Source organism: Nicotiana tomentosiformis, chromosome 3, assembly GCF_000390325.3.
Source record: "Nicotiana tomentosiformis chromosome 3, ASM39032v3, whole genome shotgun sequence".
NCBI classification, from domain to species: Eukaryota; Viridiplantae; Streptophyta; class Magnoliopsida; order Solanales; family Solanaceae; genus Nicotiana; species Nicotiana tomentosiformis.
Window position 1 is genome coordinate 4,750,882 of NC_090814.1, and position 21,770 is coordinate 4,772,651.

At 39.6% G+C, this 21,770-nt stretch overlaps 2 protein-coding genes across 2 annotated transcripts; both read right to left on the reverse strand.

The window, feature by feature from the left end:
- Positions 1-7,901: 7,901 nt before the first annotated feature.
- LOC138907287 (protein pxr1-like) lies at positions 7,902-9,165 on the reverse strand. The gene is made up of 3 exons (XM_070197878.1): positions 8,994-9,165; positions 8,722-8,864; positions 7,902-8,450 (listed from the first exon to the last, which is right to left on the reverse strand). Exons 1-3 carry the CDS (start codon positions 9,163-9,165, stop codon positions 7,902-7,904), a joined length of 864 nt encoding a protein of 287 aa, XP_070053979.1.
- An 11,854-nt stretch (positions 9,166-21,019) lies between these two features.
- LOC104091898 (uncharacterized) lies at positions 21,020-21,541 on the reverse strand. Its single transcript, XM_009597338.1, has one exon. The coding sequence runs from the start codon at positions 21,539-21,541 to the stop codon at positions 21,020-21,022; it is 522 nt and encodes a 173-aa protein (XP_009595633.1).
- Positions 21,542-21,770: the final 229 nt, after the last annotated feature.

Below are 21,770 nucleotides of genomic sequence, written 5' to 3' on the forward strand. Positions count from 1 at the left end.
TACCGATGCTAGATCAGCTCTCTGACTGAGTGCATCAGCAACATGATTGGTCTTCCCACTTCGGTACTCCAGGTTGAAGTGAAATTCCGCTAGGAGTTCCTGCCACCTAGCCTGTCGACCATTCAGCTTTGGCTGGGTCATGAAATGGCTAACGGCTGTGTTGTCTGTCTTGACCACGAATGGGGCTCCCAGTAGATAATGCCTCCAAAGGCGTAAGCAATGAACGACAACCAATAATTCTTTCTCATGGGCGGCATAGCGCCGCTCTGCATCCTTCAGCTTCCGGCTCTCGTATGCTATGGGATGCCCTTCTTATAGCAATACTCCACCAAATGCATAGTCGGAGGCATCCATTTGCACTTCGAATGGTTTGGCCAAGTCAGGGAGGGCCAAGACTGGGCTACTAGACATAGCCATTTTCAATGCGTCGAAGGCCTCTGCCCGCTTGGGCCCCCAATCCCACGGTGTGACCTTCTTGAGGAGTTCTGTCAGCGGCACTGCAATGAGGGAGTAACTTTTCACAAAACGCCGATAGAAGTTGCATAGGCCAAGGAACGACCTCAAGGTGTGGATATCCTTAGGAGGCGGCCATTCTGTGTTGGCCATAATCTTTTGCTGGTCCATCTTGATCCGCCCTTCCTCGATGATATGTCCGAGGAAGTCAATTTGTTTCTGAGCAAAGGAGCACTTGGATAGCTTTGCATATAATTCATGCTCCCGCAATCGGGCTAGGACCTTCCGCAAATGCTCCAGGTATTCTTCTAGTGTCTGGCTATATACCACAATGTCATCCAAATAAACCATGACGAATTCATCAATGTATTCTCGGAAGACCTGGTTCATCAAGGTGCAAAATGTGGCTGGTGCGTTAGTCAAGCCAAAGGGCATAACCAGGAAGTCGTACGACCCATATCTTGTCACACAGGTCGTCTTGTGCTCATCACCCTCTGCAATCCGAACTTGCCAATAAGCTGTCCTCAGGTCTATTTTGGTGAATACCGTCGCACCACCCATTCTATCAAACAAGTCTGCCATTAGCGGAATAGGGTACTTGTTTTTCACAGTGATTTTGTTTAGAGCCCGGTAATCCACGCAGAGTCGTAAACTACCATCATGTTTCTTTTAGAATAGCACATGGGACCCGTATGGGGACTTGGAGGGCACGATGATCCCTGTGTCTAGCATTTTCGTCAATTGTCTCCGAAGCTCGGTGAGTTCTGGTTGTGACATTCTGTACGGCGCCCGGGAAGGTGGCTTCGCACCCGGCACCAACTCGATCTCATGGTCCACAGTTCGCCTAGGCGGAAGATGATTTGGCATGTCTTGTGGCATGATGTCTTCAAATTCCAGAAGCAACTCCTTCACGGGTGCAGGAATGGGACCTGAGGAGCGTTCTATATCTTCCATGTAGAGGGTAGCCAGGAACGTGGGTTCATGTCTTTTTACCCCCTTCTTCAACTGCAAGGCCGAGATGTTCTCGGTGGCCATCTTCATGGGAATGCACGGAATAATGTAGGGCTTAGCTCCGTTTTCTCCCATCATCAGTAGCAAGTCTGCATACGGTGCGGGCATGGTATTGGTCTGTCTCAGGAATTCCAACCCCACTATCAACTCGAAGTCATCTATAATCACCACGCGCAGGTTGAACTTTCCTTCATAAGGGCCAAGTTTCACCAGTACTTCTTTGGCTATTCCACCCACTGGCTGAGGTGGTGAGTTGATAGCCTTGACACGACCTTTGCCCTTTCCTACAACTAGGCCAAGGCGCTCCACCTGAGTCAAGGCTAAGTAGTTGTGGGTAGCACCCGTGTCTATCATCTCCCGAATGGGCTTGCCATTTACCTTCATATCACGAACATTAAGGTCCTCTCTTGATGAGGAGGAGTCCTTTCGTTCGCCTTCTTTTTCCCTTTCTTGGCGATTGGACAGGGGTCCTTCTTCTTACGGATACCAGCACTGGTTCCCGCTAGGGGCTCAGAAAAAGAGCCAACAATGGCATTGAATGCACCAACTGGTTCGGTCTGGTCCGCATCATCGGCATCGTCATCCGTCCCATCCTCAAAAGCTTGATGGGCGTTCATCTGTGCATGTGGGCATTCATTGTTCCAATGTGGTCCGCCGCAATGACGGTATCCTGAGGGGGGTTTCCTCCCCCAATCATTGTTGTTAGATGCAACACTAGTACTGCTTGAGGAGGGAGCCTTAGATTTGGTTGCACTCCGGTCTCCTCCACTTCTACTAGGGCCACCAGTGTTCGGCTGGCCTCCTTTGTATCCTCCTCGGACAGGCTGTTGAGGCCTGTCCTTCCGGGCTTCCACTTGATAATCCCCAAGGCACTCTGCTGCTTGGATTGCCTTAGGTAACGTGTCTACCCTTTGTCTTTGCAACTCCATGCGGGCATAAGGTTTCAACCCTTCCAGGAAGGTGAATAGTTTGTCTTTATCCCCCATGTCGCGGATGTTCAGCATGAGCTCAGAGAATTCCCGCACGTAATCCCGCACTGATTTGGTCTGGCGGAGCTCCCGTAGCTTTCTCCTAGCATTGTACTCAACATTTTCGGGGAAGAACTGCAGGCGTATGGCTGCCTTCAGTTCTGCCCATGTCTCGAGGGCATCTTCACCAGCCTTGATGGCTTCATATTTTACCTGCCACCAGAGTTTGGCATCACTCTGAAGATACATGGCAGCAGTTGCTACCTTCTTAGCTTCTTCTAGGCCCCCCACGGCATCGAAGTATTGTTCGATGTCGAAGATGAAGTTTTCCACTTCTTTGGCATTCCGAGCTCCACTGTATGGCTTTGGCTCAGGAATTTTCAATTTTTGGGCCACATGGGCGAGGTTCACAATACCCCCGATTTGGTTTCCACCTCCTCGAAGCAGGCCTTGTAAAGCAGCATTGACAACGTTGAGCTGGCCTGTCAAGTTGTCTATAGTTTGTTGCATGGCAGTCACCCTGTCTGCCTCTTGTGCCATGTTGGCTAAATCCTTGGCGCGCTCATGTTGGAGGACCTCAAATTTACCAAAAATTTCGGCTGCCTCTGTGGCTACCGTTTGCTGGTCTCCTTCAGAGTCGCGACTGATGTTTTCTATGTCAACTTCAGCCTGGATCACTCTGCGGTCCAGGTCGTCTAACCTTTGCACTAGGCTAGTCTTTAGGTCAGGCACCATTTCCACAATGGGCCGTAATGCGTCAACCGTTCCCTCAAGGGTCGCGATGCGATCCCCATAATTCATCATGGTCAGAAATGGTAGTAATTACAATGTAATCCCTCGTCCGATGTCGAGCCTACGCTCTGACACCAACTGTTACGCGGCGCCTTCCTGAAGTTTCTTGGAAGGGCGACGTAAGGCTAAGCAACCGATGTCAGTACGGTTGCTGTCCGCCAACTGAGGTCCCCTCCGTACGCTAGACTAGATTGTCAGTACCGTACGGGAAAACCAATGTCATGAGCAATTGAAAGAAAGCAGAAAAGAGGATTGAGAATGAAAGAAAGCTTGATTGCATTGAATGAAAGCTATTACAGAAAAACAAGACGGTGTCGGGGGGGGGGGAGGGGGGGAAGAGATACCAGTACAGAGAATTGTTTGCTTGCTTGAAAGTTTTGATTGATTGGTCCCCCTTAATAATGCTTAAAAAAAATAAACCAAAGTTACATGACTAGACCTATGAAAACTGAAAAATCATACTTAAAGAAAATGCAGCAAAACTACTCTATATTTACAATGAAAAGGACTTAGTCTTCTATAAAGCAGAAACAAGTCCGTTGGCAGCAACTTTGTCTTTAGCATCAGGGTCTGCGCGCGCGAAATTGTCTACGCGCGCGGCGCTGCTGGCATCTGCCTGTGGCTGGGCGCTGGCGATGGCTATCGGTGGGGTGACAGAAGCACATGCGCGCTTGTCACTTGGAGCTGCCGAGACCACAGGGCCGACCGTGACGACGGGCGTTGGGAAGCTGGCCAGGACGCCACGGGGCGCGTCCAAGGGGTCATGGGGCATGGTTGGAAAACCGCCCATGACATGATTGCGATACAGAATAAACTATGCACTAAAATTCTCTGTGATTAACTATTAATAGTAATATCGATAGTCAATTTGACTATTAATATTTTAATATTTTTCAAACTATGTGAGGAAGAAAAAGGATAAGCATACGTATGGACTTTTTTTTCCTGTCAACCAACATATTCTCTCGTATTTTCTTGGTGGCCTAATTAGAGATTGATGATGCTTTATCAAACAATTAACTCTGTGATCCCTCAAAATACCCTCACTCTGTGCTTGTACATAAGAAGATACTTTAATTTCTGGAAGTGTTATAACAATTGATTACCAGATTAGGAGTTAATTATTTAGTCGGTAGTACAAAAGAGTACAAGAATGGTAGATTCCGGGATTAAGTGGAATTCCCAATTTTGAAACTTTCTTCTTCTCTTGCCATTTCTCTGCTCTCTTTATGATCTCTCATTTTCGATTTCTAATTCAAGTTTTGAACATATGATGCTTTATTAATTAGGAGGGTACAAATAGCAGAATAAAGGCTTTGCCACCATGTTAGTAATTTTAATTTCTGCCGTAGTAATTTTAATCCCTCTGTTTCAATTTGTTTGAACCTATTTGATTATATGCGGATTTTAGTAAAAAGAGGTGACTTTTGAAACTTGTAGTCTAAACACATTTGATAGATATTTGTTTGGCTATAAATCATCTCATTAAGCGTAAAATGGTAAGTTTAAAGTTACATTCTTTCTAAATTTAGAACGAAATTATTTTTTTTGAAATTGACTAAAAAAAAATAGGTAACGGAGGGAGTATATAAAAAGACTTGAAATCAAACTGGGTAACTTTAAAGCTGGTTGGATATTAGATTCTGAAGAATCGACAACTCTATTGGTGACCCATTCAAAAGAAGTTGGTATCTTTGACTTTGATTAGCCAATCATGTGTGGAGGATGTTGTGCTCCTCTTTATTTGTTCCGGTAAACGACCAAGCCCAATCTACTCCTGCTTGCTACTTTTCCACTTGTCTTTTTTACTACTTTGACGGTGCTTGACAAAGGGATGAACTTTTTTCATTGCTATTTAATATATTTTGGTCATTAACATTAGTGAATTAGGTGAAAGTGCAGAAAGAGAGATCCCTCGATAAACAAAAAACCCTACATAGCAATTTCAATGCTATGCCTCAAATTACTCGGTCATCTCTCCTACATACTGCTTATGACCCAAAATCGAGTGAATGGCAAGCCAGGCATAAGAAGATCTCTTAATTACTTGATCAAGGAATAGTGCTTTCGAACATTACTTACGAGAATCTCAATCCTTCTCCCTCACCTTTTAAAAAGGTAGTAAGAGGGGGGGGGGGGGGGAGTTTAGATATGCTTCTTCTTCCTGCCGATTCAGGAACTTAGGCCCAAGCAGTAGTAGTTTCCTAGTTTACGTTGGCACACTTAGGCCCAACATCATAAGTTGGTCTCAGATAAAGCATTACGTTAATTGGCGCATAGAGAGCAAGAAAACTCAAAGGCAATAGTAAGGTCTAGAGCAACAATATTAGGGTAAGAGATGATCGCCTCATGATAGAATTTAGCAAGTTGCCAAAAACAGGGACTACCTACCCCAACAATAGTTGTGCTCACTGGGTAAATCCGGATGATGTTTTATACTTCAATACCACATGGGGGGGGAGAGATAATTTATGTGGTGTCTAATTTTCGCATGCACAGATTATAGAAAGACCTGGTTCTTCTATGTGTTCCTTGTACTACTATTGCGGAATAATAAATGTAGAAAGTAAAGAACACAAGTATTTTTACGTGGAAAACACTTGGCTTAAAAGATGAAAAAATCACGACCTACTACCAGTAGGATTTTTTCCAATACTTCACTAAATCAGTGAGCCAAAAACAACATTTATAAAATTCTTTATAAACCTAAGGATTACCTCTAACCCTTTGTGGCAACCAGCCTCTAGCTGTTGCAACACTTTAAGTTAACTTTAACTTGAATATAACACCCAGAGTACCTAGTACAATTGCTTCTAGTTAAAGCTCAAAGGTACAACTCAAAAGCCCTACCACAATGAAACTAGAATAAAAGACAGACACTTGAAACTGGTTCTTCTATCTAGTTCATGTAGCTTCAGGTTCGCACACTTGAATCACACATGAATTACTTGCAAAATGCCTTGCTATTTTGCTCTCAACCCACATTTAACTTCAGCGTTTGTGCGTACCTGTAAAATGAGAATATCCTGAAATATATAGAGTTAGTAGAATAGGAAATAACTAGAGTTCTAATGCTATACTCTTCCTTGATGGAAGAGTTCTAGTTATCTTCAACTTCTAACTCCTCCCTTATCTAGGATAGAGTTCTCTTCGAGTAAGGAATCCATCTCCTTATCACTTATGCAACCTTTTCATTCAAGAGATATCAGATATAACCACTTAAGCTTATCTCCTTCACATGCACGCCTTGTGCTCGAATTTGTCTGTATTTGTGTACACTGTGTATGGACCTGGTTTATGCTTGAGTTCATTTGTCAATCAACAAAACAAACTTCGCTTAGGACAATAAATTCCACCTTTTTGATGATGACAAATTCTGTGCTTTTCATAGGCATAAGACCCATTTCAACTCAGCTCAACATCAACACAATGTTAGAACACTTTCCATTTTAAAGTCACAAATTATCAAGGACCAGTTTCATTAGGTTATAAACATCACAGTCCAAAGTAAAAAAGCACAACCTGTTTTCCCCCTTTTGGCATTATCGAAAAGTTACATAATTTATAGATATCACTCATGGCCATTGGGGCTACTTCAAATGCAATTATGGAGTCAAGCATAATTCATCAATCTAATGATATTAGCTATCTAAGAAATATCAACAAATAGTTAGAGCACAAAAACAATTGATTATCATTGGTACTAGTCATCCACAAAACATAAAGCAAAATAAAGATAGTGTATCATGAGCAAAATGAACAAAAAAAAATCCTATCCGGGTCACTGGTTTGTCTAACTAGGCTAGGAAGGTTTCAAGGCTGGGAAGGACTAGGTTCTTTGTTTCTGGCCTGCAGTAGCTTCAACATATCATGAAGAATGCCTTCATTCTTCTCCTTCCCTTTTGAAAGCTCAGCCTTGAGAGCACCCATCTCAGTTTCTACTTCAGCCAGCCGCTTCTTCAGTCTCTCAATCTTAGCATCCTTAGCCCCACTCTCTTGTACCAAGGCTCTCACTTTGTTGTTCACAGGTACCTTTTTGGAAGAGCCGGGTTCTTTAGCAGCAACATGGACTTCATAGTCACAAACAGTCAAGGTGTTTGCCCCAAAATGATCTTTGCTTGTACTAACATCCCATTTCTTTAGGGGAACCTTGAAGTGATCCAGTATGGTGGTGAGATTGAAACCATAGGGTATTGCATAAGTTTTGGTGCCATTTAGAACTCTATCAAGGAGCTGGATAATAAACCCTAGCCAATTAATCTGTATCCCACTATCCAGGCATTCCATAAGGACCAATTCCATGAAGGTGGCAATGTGCCTTCTTTCCTGCCTGGGCAACACAACCTTGTTAACGAATTCGAAAAGCATTTTGTGGGCATGCTTCATCTCACTTTTGTATACAACCTTGGTCTCTGGCTCTAACTCATTGTCAGCAAACTTTCTTGTAATGGCAAGGGAGGTGGGGAGGTTCTCTAGGCTTGGCCATTTCAACTTTTTGTAATCATTGTACCCTTCAGCAGGTACACCTAGAATCTCTCCCAATTCCTTGTCGTCAAAGCTTACAGTTACCCCCTTTACCACACTGGTGACTCTGTCATTTTTGATCTCACAATTTGCCATGAACTCCACAATCTCAGTTCTGGCAAGCTTTCTATCCATCTAAAAGACCATGTCCTTCTAACCCTGCAATTGTAGTTTTTCTCCCAGCATCGCCATGCCTTCCTCCTCCAATTCCCTGAGGAGTCTACCCTTCAAAATTATTCTCTTAACAAACTTCTCCTTCTTGTTCTGTTCTTGATCAGTTTCTTCTTCATCTTCACTCTCTTCTTCCTCCACTTCTTTCACATTCCTAGATTTTATGGTAGACCTGGTTCTTTTTGCCAAGGTAGAAGGCTCTGCAGACTTTTTCTTTGAAGGAGACGTCTTTTTGAAAGTCTTTCTTTTCTTTGTATTTGGAGTTGCAACCTCTTCCTCCTCTGCCTTGTCTTCATCACGAAGAACCATGACCATCTCCTCAATTTCAACTACCTCAACAGGCTCACCCACTTTCTTCTTTCCCTTTGCAACAACTTTTCTTTTACTTTCTTCTAAAGCTTTCTCAAGTTCAGTCACTCTGCTTCTTCTGACTCCTTGTAGCCCTTCCTCTTGTAGGAGGAGTTTCCACAGGGATAGAAGAGGCAACTTTTCTCTTCTTATTTTCCCTAGCAGTTCCAGGAATTTTAACTCCTGAACTTTTCTTCTTTTTTGGATTGTAACTATCAAACACTCACTTCAGTAGGTCTTCAAGAGGTTCTTTCACATATGGAACATGCTCTTGGAACCTCTTCCTCAGCCTAAACAACCCCTCAGCTGCACTTGCATCACCAGACCCACTACCCCCTTATTTTTTCCAACTTTCTTCCTCTTCAGCAGATTCCTCAATCCACAATACCATAGCTCCTATTTCTTCAGTCAGACCAACAAGAGTGGGTGAATGTTCAACCACTCATTCTTTTACCTTTCCCCTCACAACACCTTGATCACCCTCACTCTCGTTTTCGTTTTTCTTTTTATCTTTACCACTAATTTTCCCAGATTTAGTGGTTTCAATACCAACCATAGTTCTAACCAAAACAAATTTATTTTCCAGATTCTCAGCAACTACAAAAATTATATCAAACGCAGTTTTAGAACCAGAAGTTACCTACTCTATTTTAAATGAAACAGTTTCTTCCCCCCCAGTTACAGACTTAAATGATTCTTTAGATTTCTGGGGTTCTTTTGCCTGACTTGATTTTAACTGTTCATTAATTTTCTTGATTTGTTCTCCTCCAGTGACTACCTTGAGAGCAATCATCTTAAACCTTCCTTTCTTAGAGGTGGGTGTGGTTGAAGGTGTGATATATGGTGTGGGTGAAGTTTCCTTGGGTGGTGAGGAGGGATTCTTAGAAGGGGTCGCCATTGTTGTGTTTGAATGAGTGTTTAGAAAGGATGAGAGAAGATAGGGAGAGTAGTTTGACGGCATGGTAGTTTAGAAGTGGAGAAATGGGTAAGTCCAAATCAAATTTAAAGAGGGAGAGTTTAATTGGGTAACGACAGCTTTTCCAGAAGCTCAGAAGTCTAATCAAACTGGGAGTCAGTTTGAAAAGACGTTGCTCCCTAGAATCTAGGCAATTATTGCGTTAGGGACTCTTCTTGGGTGAAACTATTTCTTTTTGTAATAGATAAGCTCGAGGAAGGTTAGGATTAAATGGGACTCTCCTTTTGATCATGATCCAAATATAATTATTTCAAAATATGCGGAGTGGAGAGTACGTACCATGTAATCTTGATGAACCAGGTTCTTCACTGAGAATTCTCTTGTGTAAGTCTGAATTTTCCAAGAAAATAAAGATAATATCATTAGAAATTAATGAGACATTTTAGCACATGGCACAAGAGTATACCAGTGAAAGTATAAGACTGAGCAAAATCTAATCTAATTATGTAAAAAATTCACAAATTGTCTAACCAATTTTTGAGATAGAACTGCTTCCTTTTAGGTGATCTTAATCATCCCTAATTCTAACCTGTTCCTTTCAAAGTGATCTCTACTTAGAGATTTTGTGAAGATGTCAGCTATTTGCTTGTCAGTAGTACAAAATTCCACAGTGATCAAACCCTTTTCATAGTTTTCCCTCAAAATGTGATGCCTAACATCTATGTGCTTAGTTCTTTTGTGATGAATCGGATTCTTGGTCATACTAATTGCCTTGGTGTTATCACAAAAGATGGGGATACAACCTACATCAATTCTAAAGTCAATTAATTATTGTTTGATTCACAACAATTGAGCACAACATGAGGCAGCAACAACATACTCAGCTTCAGCAGTAGATAAGGCCACGAAATTTTGCTTTTTGGTGGCCCAAGACACAAGACATGAGACAAGAAAGTGTGCCATACATGAGGTGCTCTTTCTATCCATAAGAAAACCTGTATAATCAACATCAGCATATCCCACTAAGTTGAAATTACTACCTTTTGGATACCATAGACAGAGGTTAGTGGTGCCTTTTAGATATCTCAAGATCCTCTTTATAGTAGTCAAGTGAGACTCCTTTGGATTTTCCTGAAATCTAGAACAAAGGCCTACACTAAAAATAATGCCAGGTCTACTAACAGTGAGATATAACAAAGATCCAATCATTCTCCTATACAACTTCTGATCAACAGATGAACTAGGTTCATCTATATCCAATTTTGTGGCTGTTGCTATAGGTGTGTCAATTTCTTTGTAGTCTTCCATTTTAAACCTTTTAAGCAACTCTTTCACATACTTCTACTGATGGGTCATAGTTCCATTTGAATTTTATTTAATTTGTAAGCCTAAAAATAAATTAAGCGCACCCATCATACTCATTTCAAATTCACTCCCCATTAGTTTAGCAAATTCTTTACTTAACTTAACAGTAGTTGCTCCAAAGATTATATCATCAACATATATCTGAACTACCAAGAGATCTTTACCTTTTTTTTTTCAAAAATAGAGTATTGTCAATTTTACCTCTCTTGTAGCCATGCTTAAGCAAGAATTTTGATAGTCTTTCATACCATGCTCTTGGAGTCTGCTTGAGTCCATAAAGTGCTTTGTCAAGCTTGTACACATGATCAAGACATTCCTTGCTTTCAAAGCCCGGAGGTTGCTTGACAAACACTTCTTCCTTTAGATAGAGATTGAGAAAGGCACTCTTGACATCCATCTGATGGAGAGTGAATTCCATGTAAGCAGCAAAGGCTATAAGAAGTCTAATTGCTTCCAATCTTGAAACTGGAGCAAAGGTCTCATCATAGTCTATGCCCTCCTCTTGACTATATCCTTGAACCACCAATCTTGCCTTGTTCCTTGTAACTGCTCCATCTTTGTCAAGTTTGTTTCTGAAGAACCATTTTGTGTCCATTACTGATCTTTCCTTGGGTCTTGGTACCAGATGCCAAACTTGACTTCTCTCAAATTGGTTGAGTTCATCTTGCATTGCATTCACCCAGTCTGTATCCTGCAAAGCCTAAGCAACATTTTTAGGTTTAATAAGAGATAAAAAAGCATCAAAAGCACAAAGATTCTTCAAAGAAGATCTGATTTTGATTCCAGAGGTTGGATCAATAATTATGTTCTCAATGGGATGAGAACTTTGATACTTGTAAGGTTTCACAACCAGCTAGTTTCCCCTAGATGTTCCTTCAATATTTTGTTGCTGAGGAACAAGTTCATGGACAGGTTCCCTCGAGGTTTGAGGATCAGTTCCTCTTTGTTCGGTTCCCCCTGTCAGGTTGCCCTAGGTTGAAGGACCTATTCCATCACCTGTTCCTTACTTTTGGGGTGAGGTACTTGCTTTTAGGATCCCACTTAGGTGTAGGGTTCCCAAAGCCAAGCCCTCTTCTGTTGCTACTATGGTGTTCTTGTAGCCATGAAAGTGCATCAGAGGACCTGTTCCATTTACAAGTTCTTTCTAGCTTATGCTTGACCTTGCTTAGATCCTTCTTTAAGATTCTTACATGTTCATCTCTTTTGTACAACTCATCTTTCATTTTCCTACATTTTCTTCTAAAGTGAGTTGTGTGTGATCAACTATCTTTTTGCATGTTCCTAATTTTAATTTTAGATTTTCAGATCTAAGCTCTAGGACAGTTATGTCAAGTGCATGAACCTGGTTCTTCAACACATTATTTTCACTTTCAGTTTCACTAGCCCTAAGTTCTAGGTTTTTGCACTTAGCTTTCAAAATCACACATTCTTTTGACAGCTGTTCCTTTTCATTATTTACATCCTCATATTCTCGAATTAGCTCTAGTAGCAGCTCAGATAACCTTTCTTTAGAGAAAACTTTAATCTTGTCTTTGAGATGAAAGACACTTACCTCAGTTTGTTCATCAGATTCTCCAATGGCCATAAGTGCTCGTTCATCATCATCATCATCATTTGAGCTTTCTCCCCAAGCAGTGACCATAGCCTTGGTTGATCCTTTGTTATTGCTTTTCTTGGGTTGAACCTGTTCCTTCTTCCTGTTCCTTTGTTAAGCTCTTTCCTTCTTCCATTCAATTTTCCACAAAGGACAGTTCTTGATGTGGTAATAAGTCTTTCCACACTTGTAGCAACCATCATTGGTTTGATTCTCAGGAGCTTTTGCCTTGAAGCTTCCAATTCTTGAAGAACCCTTTGCTCTCCTCAGGTACTTCTTGAAGTCTTTGGTGATCATAGCCTTTTCATCATCTTCCAGATCAGAATCTTCAGTGATTCTGAGTGCCAAGCTCCTTTCCTTCTTAGTTACATCCATCCTCATGGTTTGTCTCCCAAGTTCATAGGAAATGAGATTTCCAATCAATTCATCTAGTGGGAGAGGCAATATTCTTTGAATCTTGATGGCAGTGATCTTGATCTCCCAAGTGATAGGCAAGACCCTAGTGAGTTTCTACACTTGCTGCACATTTTGTGCAGGTACATATATATCTAGTGGCCTCGTGAGAGCAGATGAGTGGTTAAATGCGAGGACTTAGGTGAGCTGCATTCCATATTATGACTCGCAGCCAGCAAAGTCTCCTTCAGAGTATTTACATTTTTCCTGTCCAATTTGTATTCCGGACAGATGTTGTATTTTATTTTACTTCCTAGTTGATGCTCATACACTTGTGATATCAGGTTTTGGGGTGATTATGGGTTGTTTGGTATTGAAATTGTGAAAATATTTTTATTTACTCTGTAAAGTCCATCTTTTATTATTAAATTGGAGGAAATCGTGATTTCAAACACTAAAATGAGTAATTAAGTTAATTAACTATTGTTGGCTTGCCTGACAGCGGTGTTAGGTGCCATCATGACCTATAATGAATTTTGGGTCGTGACATTGTTAGCCTCTTCAAGGTTAACCTGCTCTGATACAAATTGATATTTTATACTTCAATATCACACAAGAGGAGGGTGATTTGTGGAGGAGGTGATTTGTATGGTGTTCAATTTTTGCGTGCACATATTATAGAAGGGTCTGGTTCTTCTATGTGTTCCGTATTCTACTGTTGTAGAATAATAAATACAGAAAGTAAAGAACACAATTAGTTTTACATAGAAAACACGTGGCTCAAAAGGTAAAAAAACCACGACCTACTACCGGTAGGATGTTTTTCAATACTTCACTAAATCACTGAGCCAAAAATAACATTTACAAAACTCTTTGTAAACATAAGAATTACTTCTAACCCTTTGTGGCAACCCGCCTCTAGCTGTTGCGACAACTTCAAGTTAACTCTAATTTGAATACAACACTTAGAGTACCTAGTACAGTTACTTCTAGTTAAAGCTGAAAGGTACAACTAAAAAGCCCTACTGCAATGAGACTAGAATAAAAGACAGACACTTGGAATTGGTTCTTCTATCTGGCAGTGGTGTAGTCAGGAATTTCACGAAGGGTGTTCAACCTTTAGATACGTAATTTATTTTTATGAATGGGTGCACCGATTATTTTTATAATAAAATCCACAATATTTAGCTAAATCATAAAAACACTTTAACATAATTAACTATGGTATAAATCAAAACCAATGTAAAGTAATCAACAAAAATAATATTACTACTAAAAGCACAATTTAAATATATTATTACAATTGTACTCGACGAGGTCTCATCTCTTGAAATGTTTTTATAATAACCTCATTAGAAATAGTACAAAATACTTTTTCTTCTACATAAGGCACTATGCAACCGTCCAAAAATTCATCATCCTTCGATTCCGCAAGTCATTCTTGATAAACTTTATTGCAGAAAAAACTCTTTCAATGGTTGCAGTGACAACTGGCAGAAGCAAAGAAAGTTTCACTAAGCAGAATACATGAGGATAAGTAATATTCTTCTTTGTCTCAACTAGTATTTTTGAAAGTTCACCAAGTCCACTTAAATTGGAGAACCTTTGATCAATATCACGTACATCATGAAAGTACGGGGGGGGGGGGGGGGAGGGGGAGAGAGGGGTGAATTGCTTATTTTAAAATTAGCTATTATAAGTTGACTAGTTTACCAATTAGACGACTAAAAATAAGAGCGAGATAGTAAGAAGTACAAAATTAAAATATAGAAGTAAAGTGCAGGAATTAAAGACACCGGAGTTTTTATACTGGTTCGGATTTAATGTGAATCCTAGTCCAGTCCCCTTGGGTTGCAAGGGTGTTCTCTTTCAGTGATTGGGTTTCTTGAGTACAAAGTGAATGGTGTAGTTTTACACCAACTGCTCAGTTTCTATGTCTCTCGTCTTTTCTTGATACAATGCCTCACCAATGATTTTTTCTCTTTCTTCTCTAACTTGTTACATAGCAAATCTAGTAGAACTACAATATTTGTTTGAAGTAGAACAAAGAGAGGGTAAATGGTTTGATCAAAGTATATATCTTCAAGTCTGAAACGATCGTATATATATTTGTTAGGAGGCCTTAGAGTTTAGAGAGATTTGCGAACCCAAGAGATTTGATTCTTGAAAGAAATCGATTCTTTACAAGAATAAGGTTGATTCCCGTTATACTTCCTTGATGAGTGGACTTTGATAGCTTTCCATCTTTAAGCCTTGATATCCGCCGGGTTTCCTGTGTTGGCTATGCCTTTGCCGAAACTTTAGTACTTCTTTCCTTTTTATTGTTGATGGCTTCAATCATCTTCTGATTGATATCTTCCTTCAACTTTGATTTCTCTCCTTGATGGCTTCAATCATCCTCTGATTGATATCTTCCTTCAGCTTTGAATGATTATCTATTTTCGGACCTTTATTGCTTCGCTGATTCCTTAATTGATCTTTGATTGATACTTTCCTTTTTAATTTGATTTCGATTGATTTCCTTGAGTCCCTATATCAAACACAATTATATTATTTTTCATCATTAAAACTAAAATCTAACAATATCCCCCTTTTTGATGATGACAAAATAATATGTATAAACACCAGTTAACTTCCCTGTAATTTTACTCCCCCTCAATGAGTGCAGCTTACTACCCCTCAATGGTTGCAGTTGACCCCCCCCTCAATTAGTTGACTCATGTACCTGCAGAAGTTATATTTTTTTTCTCCCCCTTTTTGATATCAGCAAAGAGGGAATACCACTAAAGCAGATTATATGACGTATAACCATTAAACATGCAATATAACTAAGGATGGCATGATAAGCATGCAGAGTCATAAAAGAAAAAAAAAACATCCAGTTGACTGGTTAACCAATCCAAAACAGCAAAACACAAAATAATTGTTTGACATTTCCACTACTAGTGACGCAGGAAATAGGTAAGAGTGTTGCAGATGGCCTCCTTTAGACGATCAAAGCTGGAATTTACTTCAACGGTGACCCCATCAATCCTGTCATGAACTTCCTTGAAGGCTTTGACTGTATTTTCTCCAAGTCTCTGAATTCCGACCCTTATCTTGGAGACGTCCGACCCTGTTTCCTTCGAAATTATGTGAATGTCACCAACAATGGACTGAGTGGCAGTAAGGAGTTCTTGGATGTTGGTCATCTTGTTGTTAATGACAATTAATTTTTCAATGATAGCAAGATCACTTACATTGTGAAGAGAAACAAAAGATTTGATCTTGGAGTCAGGTTTAACACTTTTGACTTCACCGTCCAGTTTCTTTACCCAAATGGCCTTTACACACATATACCCCATACTAGCAAAAGCCCTAAAATTATAGGATTTTGACACAAAGACAAGAGGATATTCTGAGATTGAGATATTGTGGGCTTCTAGGATAAAAGAGATGACCATACCATAAGGCAGGCTGGTGGGATCTATCATAAAAGTTATGACCCAAGCGGATAACTTAATCTTGAGTTTGGTCACAAGACAATAAACAACAAAGGTGTCTCTTTGAGACAAGGTAGAGAATGATCCAGTTCGAGGAAGAAGAGTGGTTGCAACAATATGAGCTAAGACACGAGTTTCAAATTTAACATCACTAGGACCTAACTGGTTTGGGAGAGAATCAGAGGGGCACTCAGTAATACAGCGTTTTGCTTGATCAAAAGAAATTTTAAAATCATCAGGCCAAGTGTTTTTGAAAATCATTAGAAAACCAGAGTATTTACACGAGAAAATTGAGTCAAATGTAGCACAATCAAGAACAATGCACTTACCCAGAACTAAGGATTCTAACATATCAGACTTACTAGAGCGAAGATTTGCATAAAACATTTTTACTAAAGGTTCAGAGACTTCAGGAGAGGGTAAAGAGAGGAATTTTGACCAACCTTGAAAGGCAAAAAGATCCTTTACCTTACAGTTGAGGGTTTCCATGACATCAAGATCAACAATTCTTCCATGAGCAATGAGCTTGTCTTTTAGGGCAAGAAAGAAATTCCTGTTTGGGGAATCCCAAAAATTGAGGTCTGATTCTAAGGAGCTTGAAAGGTCTACTCTGGTTTTTTTAGGAGTAAGGGTTTCAGGAGGATTTTCAATGGGCCTTTTTCCTAGAGCTTTTTCTCCTAAGTGAGAGTAGTCTGAAAGTTCTACTTGTGAAGAGGCAAAACCTTTGGAGTGTCAGATCCTATGTCTACGGGTTCTGGGGGCTGAAAAGAGGGTTTTCCTATGGACCGAGTACTTTTTCTGGTAGAGGCAGAATGGGTTTTGGGGTGTTTAGCCATAGGAGAACCTACTTTGAGAGAAAGGGTTTTTGAAGAGGGTTTCTGAAAGATGAAGACGACGAAGTCAGAGAAAGGGGTTCAGAGTTTAAGAAGGAAATATTGACGGTTGAGTATATGAAAGGAAAGGGTGTCAGTGAAGAGTCATGATGATTGGTTTTCCTTTATGGGAAGTAGCGATTGATGTGAAAAGAGAGGGAAAAACGGAGGCGATACATAAATGGGTTTTCCTTTATGGGAAGTAGGGATTGATGTGAAAAGAGAGGAAAAAACGGTGGCGATACATAAATGAGTACACACAATCAAAATTTGCACATTAGTCAAATAAGAAATTAAAAATACAAATAGGTCCTAATTTTTGAAATTAAGAGAAATAATGCCAAGTAAATCTCTTAAAAGATAGAATCTATCTTCTAGTAGAGGCTTAGTGAAAATATCAGCTAATTGATCAGTGGTACTAACAAATGACAGTTCTATATCAACTTTGATAACAAGATATCTAATAAAATGATGCTTGATGTCTATATGCTTAGCTCTAGAGTGATGCACAGGATTCTTTGAAAGACATATAGCACTAGAGTTATCACAAAAAAAATGAATAGGTTTAAAAAATAATTTTTAATCACCCAATTGATGAGACATCCATAGTAACTGTGCACAACATTGTCCGATGGCAATGTATTCAGCCTCTGTAGTGGATAATGCAACTGATCCTTATTTTTTACTATTCCAAGAAATCAAGGATTTTCCAAGTAATTGACACGCGCCACTGGTGCTTTTCCTGTCTTCCGTGTCACCTGCAAGATCAACATATGAAAACCCTTCTAATTTAAAATTGTTAGAGCGTGGATACCATAGTCCATAAGAAGTAGTTCCAATGAGATAACGAATAATTTTCTTTACTGCAGTCAGATGAGACTCCTTAGGAGCTGACTAAAACCTGGCACATTTGCAAATACTGAACATAATATCTGGTCGACTAGAAGTTAGGTAAAGTAAAGAACCAATTATTCCACGATATTTTGTTTCATCAACGGGATTTCCCTTTTCATCTTTATCAAGATTTGTTGCCGGGATCATAGGTGGGCCAATAGCTTTAGCATTGCTCATGCCAAATTTCTGAATTAGCTCCTTGGTATATTTCATCTGGCATATGAAGGTTCCTTCTTCAGATTGTTGGATTTGAAGTCCAAGGAAAAAAGTGAGCTCTCCCATCATACTCATTTCAAATTCGCTTTGCATAAGCGTTGCAAATTCCTTGCACAACAAGGGGTTAGCACTACCGAAGATAATATCATTAACATAAACTTGAATAATAAGATTACCTTTTGAAGATCTTTTGATGAATAGAGTAGTGTCTACTTTACCTCTTATAAACCCGTGATCAAGTAGAAATGAACTGAGTCTTTCGTACCATACTCATGGAGCTTGTTTAAGTCCATACAGTGCCTTGGTTAACTTATACACATGATAAGGAAATTTTGAGTTTTCAAATCCAGGAGCTTGTTTTACATATACTTCCTCCTCAATGAAACCATTTAAGAAGGCACTCTTGACATCCATCTGGAAAAGTCTGAATTTCTTGAAGGATGCATATGCAAGAAGAATTTGTATTGACTCTAGTCGAGCTACTGGTGCAAAGGTTTCATCATAGTCGACTCCCTCTTGTTGAGAATATCCTTGAGCTACTAATCTGGCTTTGTTCCTTATGACTTTTCCATCCTCGTTGAGCTTATTTCCGAAGACCCATTTAGTTCCAATTACAGTAGCGTCTGCAGGCTTAGGCATCAATTTCCACACTTGGTTCTTATCAAATTGATCCAGTTCTTCCTGCATGGCCTGAACCCAGCTTGAATCTTTGAGAGCCTCGTCTATCTTCTTTGGTTCAATATGGGAGATCAAGGCTAAGTTTGCCTTCTTCTTGTGAGCTCCTCTGGTTTTCATCCCTTCACTTGGATCTCCTATGATAAACTTCTGAGGATATTTTGGTTCACTCCTCTATTCATTTGGTCGTGTTATGCTTGTAGGAGTAGTCGACTCTATCTGTACTTCTGGTTGACTGTTGCTAATTTCATCAGTCGACTCTGTGACATTTTCTACCCTGTTAGTCGACTCTTGGAGATTGCTTGACTGATTTGTTTCTTGATTTTGATCTTCATCACCTGTAATGATTCCTTTCTCAGCCAAAGTGTTATTTTCATCAAATACTACATGTACTAATTCTTCTACAGATAAAGTGTGTTTATTATAAACTCTAAATGATCCACTGTTTATAGAATAACCTAGAAATATACCTTCATCACTTCTTGTATCAAATTTACCAAGATTTTCCTTACCATTGTTGTGGATAAAATACTTGCTTCCAAAAGTATGGAAGTAGCTTATGTTGGGTCGTTTACCTTTCCACAGTTTGTATGGAGTTTTCTTCAAGATTGGCCTTATGAGACATCTGTTGAGAATATGGCAGGTTGTACTTACTGCTTCTGCCCTAAAGTGGTTTGGCAATGAGTATTCTAGCAATATGGTTCTAGCCATATCTTGTAAAGTTCTGTTTTTTCGTTCTACTACCCCATTCTGTTGAGGTGATCTTGGGGCTGAGAAATTATGAGTGTATCCTTGATCATTGTAGAATTCTTCAAATGCTCTGCTATCAAATTCTCCTCCATGATCATTTTGAATAGTTGTAATAAGATATCCCTTTTCTCGTTCAACTCTTTTATAGAAGATCTCAAAGGCTTTCAAAGCTTCATCTTTATGAGATAGAAAAATCATCCATGTAAAACGTGAGTAGTCATAAATAATAACAAATGCATATCGTTTTCTCCTATGCTAGCAGTTCTAGTAGGTCCAAACAAGTCCATATGAAGCAGTTGTAAAGGCTTAGATGTGGACACAATGTCTTTGATTTTGAAAGAGTTCCTAGTCTGTTTACCAATCTGACATGCATCACACATATGACTTCTAGAAAAATTGAGTTTGGGAAGACCAATAACTAAATCATGCTTGGATAGTTTATCTATAAGATGCATGCTTGTATGACCAAGTTTCTTATGCCATAACTATGGATCATCAGAGATGGATGTTAAGCAGATATGACCATTTATATTTTTGAAGCCATCGAGAATGTAGACATTTTCATACCTTTTTTCTGGAAGGATTATTTTACTTGACTCATCTTCAATAGCACAACCTGTTTTCTTGAATTTTACCTCATATCCGGAATCACACAGTTGGCTTATACTTAGCAGATTGTAGTTGAGTCCATCTACGAGATAGACTTCAGTGATATCGCAGTTGTTATTGAATGGGACTGTGCTAGTGCCAACTATATTCCTCTTTGAGTCATCTCCAAATTTAACACTTCCACCATTTATTTTAGTGACCTCTTTGAACAAGTTTTTGTTACCTGTCATATGGCCGGAACACGCACTATCTAGGTACCATTTTCCTTTGCGGCTCTTTCTGTGGTGTTCTTGCAAAATGTAACAATTACTTTCTCTTAGGTACCCAAGCTTGCTTGGGTACTTATTGGTTAGTATTAATAAGATTAGGGTTGTCTTTGGGTTTCCAAATCCACCCTGGAATATTTGATTTTCGAAAACGACAAAAGGAATATTTATGCCCACTTTTATTACAAAAGTGACATACAGAAGGTGATCCATTTTTGGATCTTCCACTAGTGCTTGTGGACTCTGTTCTGGTTGGTCCCTTTTCAGTTAACTTGTAAGTCACCTGGTTGGACTTAACAGAACTATGACCGGTGGATTTGTGCATGCCATTGAGTTGCATTTGCAATTCCTAAAATTCTTCTTGAAGTACTTCTTTTTCAATTTCACATACTTCAAGCTTGAGTTTCCAGTATTGTTTTCCCTATTGAGTCTCTTTAGTTCATTCATCAACTTTTGAGACTCTTTTAAAGTAAGGTCAAGAATATCCTGTAATTCATTTTATTGCCCGGTTCTCCTTGATGATATTCTTCCTCTTTTTGTGTTTATGTATCTTCTCATTAGACCATCCATGTTCCTTGATACCATGGCAACTTCTTTCTTGAGGGCTTCAGGATCATCGTCAATGTCATTTTCTGTCCTGCCCTTGAATGCGATTGTTTTCTTCTTTTCTTACTGGTTTATTTTCTTGAGATGAGTCTTTTCAAATACTATGAGATCCCCTCAAAGTTCATCATACGATAATTTGTTTAGATCTTGTGATTCAAGTGTAACTACTTTTGTTTGCCAAGTCGTAGGGAGACTTCTCAGAATTTTCCGAACTTGATCATCACTTGTATATGGTTTACCAAAAGCTTTTAGATCACTGATGATTTTGCTAAACCTTGCAAACATTTCTTCAATGGATTCTCCTTCTTTCATCTGGAAGAGTTCGTAATCATGAACCAACATATTGATATGCGTTTCTTTCACTTTGCCGGTTCCTTCATAAGTGACTTCTAGTTTATCCCACATTTCTTTGGCTGTATCACAATTGGATATTTTTTCATATTCTTCTCCACTTATAGCATTATAAAGTAGATTTCTGGCCTTAGCATTGACTTGAACAACTTCCATCTGCTCATCTGTATATTCGTCTATATCTTTCGGATCAGTAGCGGGTTGTGCTGCTACAGGCAGTGGATAGTTCCCTTTCTTGATTACTCGCCAAACTTTGAAATCATATGACTTTGCATATATTTCCATACACACTTTCTAGTGAGAAAAATATTGTCCACTGAAATAAGGTGGCCTAACTTGTGATGTTCCTTCTTGAAAAAGAGCTCCAACCATTCCTTGGTTTGCCATGATCTTTTCTCACAAGCTGTTAAGCAAAGAAGAGCGAGACTAGCTCTGATACCAATTGAAAGTACGGGGGGGGGGTTGCTTATTTTAAAATTAGTTATTATAATTTGACTAGTTTAGCAATTAGTCG